Source organism: Coffea arabica, chromosome 7c, assembly GCF_036785885.1.
Source record: "Coffea arabica cultivar ET-39 chromosome 7c, Coffea Arabica ET-39 HiFi, whole genome shotgun sequence".
NCBI classification, from domain to species: domain Eukaryota; kingdom Viridiplantae; phylum Streptophyta; class Magnoliopsida; order Gentianales; family Rubiaceae; genus Coffea; species Coffea arabica.
In genome coordinates this window covers 36,995,550-37,000,522 of record NC_092322.1, presented here as the reverse complement: position 1 = coordinate 37,000,522, position 4,973 = coordinate 36,995,550, and the positions used below count along the sequence as shown (strand labels likewise).

Genomic DNA, 4,973 nt, shown 5'->3' with positions numbered 1-4,973 from the left:
CTGTTCTTCTCCCTTGATCAAACAATTATTATCTACTTTATTCTCCATTTTATGTATGTGACACGTTATCTTCTTGTGTTTTTACTTCCCGTCTAATGTGCCTGCTTTGAGATTGGAATTATCTGTGAGCCATTTATGTAGTTCTCGCGCAAGTCTCGTGTTATATCATATCATGGATAAAAATGCGAAACGATGGAAACGCTATGCAGAGATGCCTCAAGAAAAGAAGGATGAACTTTTACGTCGTCAAAGAGAAGCTAGCGCACGTCGTTACACACAAATGCCACAGGATAAAAGGGATGATCTTTTACGCCGTCGAAGGGAGGCTAATGCTGGAAAGAAAAAAAATATGTCCCCTTCTGCCTCTGATTGTGTGTCAAAATTTGCCGCTTCTAAGAGAAAACGTGTAGATTACACTCAAAACACACCGTTAGATCCTTGTAGGAGTAGGCATTAGTACTCTTGATGCTTCTATGCATGTTACTTCTAATGAAAATGCTGATCTTCTGATTAGTGATCAGTTAGAAGATTCAGCTTCGTATTTTGTTGTTCAATCAGAAACTGTGTTAAGCAGTGATGGATTACCACACTTGCTGGGCTCTGCAGTTGCTTCGTTGGGAAATGAAAAGCATGCTTCCTCTTCTGTTATTGCAAATTCCATTCCATCTAATGGTCAGCAAGGTAGACCTTATATTTAGTCTTCCACATTGAGCTTTTGTAGACTATGCTGATCATTTTTCCTATTTTTTTGCTACAAATATAACTGCTTCCGAGGAATCTGTGAAACTTCTTCTTTCTCTTTTGATTTGGCCTTTTAAACAGCTCCTATAATCTAGCTACCTATTTTTCCTTTGTGATCCTGATTCATATTACTCCTTCTTTATCACTACAAAACTCTTGATTTTGTTCTTTTTCATCTCCTTTTACACAACAACTTCTCTCTTTCTTGTTACCCTTTTTACAAATAGTTTGCTCATTTTCACTCACAGGAAATGGAACTTCCTTTAGGACTGTCAAACGTGCTTCAGTATCCAGAAAAACTTACAGCTCAGGTTGCCTTTTAATTGTGTCCAGTTAAATCTTTAGCGTTGCTTTTTCAGATTTAGTTCTTATCAAAAAAAATCCATGGAACAAAAAAACAACACATGAATTTTGTTCCAGGTTAGCAGTGAAAATCTAGGAAAACTATTCTCTGTCGTTTAGAAAGAATTCCCGACCGTTCCTTGATTCTTCCTGATGCTTCAAATTGTCAGTATTGTGGAGCTAAAAAGTTCCATTTAGAACCTCCTAATTTCTGCTGTTCAGGAGGAGAAGTTTCGCTTGTCGCTGCACCGATGCCTTATAATCTTTGCCGTCTCTTTATCGGTGATGATGAAGAATGTGAACATTTTTGGAAGAATGTTCACACATATAATAACAACGTTTCTTTCACTGCTTTTATTGCAAAATATGATCCAGAACTGACAGAAAATAAGCACGGTGTTTATACATTTCGAGTACAGGGCCAAGTATATCACTTTCTTGATAGTTTGCTATCACAACGTGATAAACCATCTGGTATTCAGTTATACTTTTTTGATACAGATGAGGAACTTGCAAGGCGACTTGATGCTTCCACGCGACTACGCGAAGGTACTCTTAAATTGCTTATGCGCATTTTAGCTGGCAATCCTTATGCTAAATTCTTTAAGGATTTGCGTCATATTCCTGCTCTCGAACAACATAGAATTGTTCTTAATTGCAATCCTGCTCTTGATCAGCGTATATATAATCTTCCGTCCGCTTCTCAAGTTGCTGCTATATGGACTGAAACTGATGATGAATCAGTTGATAAGTCAGTCCACATTGAAATTTATAGTCATTCAAATAAAAGTCATATGATTAGGCATTATTATGCTTGCTATGACTCTTTGCAGTATCCTTTGTTATTTCCTCGTGGGGAATCTGGATGGCACCATGGAATTCAAAGGATTACGTCTAAAAATAGGAAAAGAGCCTATCATGTCTGTGAAGATGATATTGGTATTGATCCAGCATCTATCAGTACTCCGTCTGATTTGATTAATCTAGAACAAACAGGCACGTATAAGCTTAAAATATTTAGAATGTATTTATGATTTTTCTAGCATATCGTATTTTTTCTTCGTGTCATTAATACGTAGTTTCTTTTTATTTCAGCCGCTGATCGTGCTAAGAAACAGAAAACTAATGTTACGGCTAGGGAATACTACTATTATAAGTTTCAAATGAGAAATGATGATGATTCCATGTTGTTACATGTACTAAGATTGTTATAGCAATATGTTGTTGATATCTATGTTAAGATAGAGACATCTAGACTTGATTTTCATAGAAAGAAACAAAATACCATTCGGACTGAAGCTCTTCAAGGAATAATGGATAGTGTTTCTTTAGGCCAACTGTCAGGTTCTAAGGTTGGTCGGCGAATATATTTGCCAGCTTCGTTTGTTGGAGGACTGCGGGATATAAGGCGTAGATATCTTGATGCGATGGCTTTAGTACAAAAATATGGAAAGCCTGACATTTTTTTGACTATGACATGCAATCCAATGTGGCCAGAAATTCAGGAAAATTTAAAGTACAAAGAAAAACCTCAAGACAGGCCAGATCTTTTAGCTAGAATGTTTAGGGCAAAGTTTGAAATGCTGAAAGCAGAGATTGTTACAAAGAAAATATTTGGAGATGTAGCAGCCTATGTTTATGTTATTGAATTCCAAAAAAAGAGGCTTTCCTCATGCTCACCTATTGTTTATATTGAACCACAGTTTAAGCCTCTTAATCCAGCAGCCTATGATAAAATTGTGTGTGCTGAACTCCCTGATCGTAAAAAGCATCCTCATCTTTATTCTCTTATTGTAAGGCATATGATACATGGCCCTTGTGGAAAAATGAACAAAGAAAGTCCTTGCATGAGAAACGGTGTCTGCAGAAATCATTATCCAAAAGGGTATTCTGACCATACGACTCATGGTGAGGATAGCTATCCACATTATCGCAAGCGAGATGATGGCCAAAAAATTAGAGTCAGGGGTTATGATTTGGATAATAGGTGGATCATCCCATATACTCCATACTTGCTAGCTTTGATTGACTGTCACATCAACGTCGAAATCTGTTCGACTATAAATTTAGTTAAGTATTTATACAAGTATATATTTAAAGGTCATGATATTGTCAACTTCCACATTATATCTGATGAAACACCTCAAGATGTTGATGAGATCAAGGAATTTCAGCAAGGTCGATCGGTTTCTGCTCCCAAAGCTTTGTGGCGGATTTATGCATTTCGCTTGAATGAAATGACCCCTACTGTTTACATTCTTCAGGTGCATCTTCCTGATCACCAATATGTTTCTTTTGATCAAAATTCTGATCTTTCACAGCTCTTAAAAAATATTGATTTCTCAAAAACTATGTTAACTGAGTTTTTTAGAATGAACCGTGTCAACAAAAAAGCTCAAAATCTCAAGTGTTTGTATAGAGAATTTGCTGAGCACTTTGTTTGGACACCTGGTAAAAGAAAATGGACAGAAAGAAGTAAGCAAAAGGTTATAAACAGGTTAGTCATTGTTAAACCAAGCAAAGGTGATAAGTATTATTTAAGACTTCTTCTCTCACATGTTCGAGCTCCTACATCTTTTGATGACTTGTTGACAATTAATGGATGTAGAATGAATTCATTTAGAGAGGCTGCCTTACAGCTTGGCCTCTTAGAATCTAATTCTTATATTGAGGAGACACTTGAAGAAGCAGCTGGTTTTCAAATGCCTTCTTCGCTTAGATTTTTATTTGCTACTTTACTTCTACATTGTGCTCCAACAAATCCAAGTCTTTTGTGGGAAAAATTTGAAATGGAACTTTCGAGAGACTTCGAACGAGCACAGGTACAGGCTCATCATTCAACTGCTGAAATAAGACGAAAAGTCTTGCTTGATATTAACAAATCGCTCCAACAAATGGGGAGCCATATCAGTGAGTACAAGTTAATTGCGGATGATGTTAGTCTTAACTGTCATAAAAGCATGACAAAGGAAGTGGACAGTGAAATGAGTATTGTGGTGTCACCGGAAGATTTATTGATAGTTTCAAAGTTAAATGCAGAACAAAAACGTGCTTATGACTTGATTTTGGAGACTGTTTTTTCTTCCAAAGAACAAAGCTTTTTCATTGATGGTCTGGGGGGCACGGGAAAAACATTTTTATATCGTTCGCTTCTTGCAACACTTAGATCACAGGGGTACATTGCAATAGCTGTAGCAGCTTCAGGAGTTGTAGCATCAATTCTTCCTGGAGGAAGAATTGCTTAGTCCAGATTAGAGTTGCAAACGAATCGAGCCGCTCGCGAGCCGCTCGCGAGCCGCTCGCGAGCCGCTCGAGTCAAGCTCGAGTCGAGCTCGATGTTAATCGAACTCGAGTCGAGCTCGAGCCAGCTCGAGCTCAGAATATTAAGCTCGTTAGCTTGCGAGCCGGCTCGCGAGCTTGGGTATATATATATATATATTTTTTTTTTATTTTTATTTAATAATAAAATTACGTATATTATATATATATTTTTTATTTTTTATTTTCATAGTAAAATTACGTATATGTCCTTAATATTTTATTATTTATTAAGAAAAAAATATTATTTTATTTATTTATTTTTTAATAAAATATTTATTTTTATTTTTTTTCGAGCTCGGCTCGATTTGATTCGAGTCGAGCTCGAGCTCGAAATTTGCCGGCTCGTCGAGCTCGAGCTCGAGCTCGAGCTTGATAAAATTTAGTCGAGACTCGGCTCGATTAGCTCAAAGCTCTACTCGGCTCGGCTCGTTTGCAGCCCTAGTCCAGATTTAAAATTCCATTGGATTTTTCTAGGAATAAAACTTGCCAATTGAGCAAACAAAGTAGCATGGCACGATTAATCATTCAATGCAAGTTGTTCTTGTGGGATGAAGCGTCAATGGCAAAAA

The 4,973-nt window shown here is 36.9% G+C and overlaps 1 protein-coding gene across 1 annotated transcript; it reads left to right on the top strand.

Annotated features, from left to right (window-relative positions):
* The first annotated feature begins 2,396 nt into the window (after positions 1-2,396).
* Positions 2,397-4,328, top strand: LOC113699856 (uncharacterized). Its single transcript, XM_072057990.1, has one exon. It carries the CDS (start codon positions 2,397-2,399, stop codon positions 4,326-4,328), a length of 1,932 nt encoding a protein of 643 aa, XP_071914091.1.
* Positions 4,329-4,973: the final 645 nt, after the last annotated feature.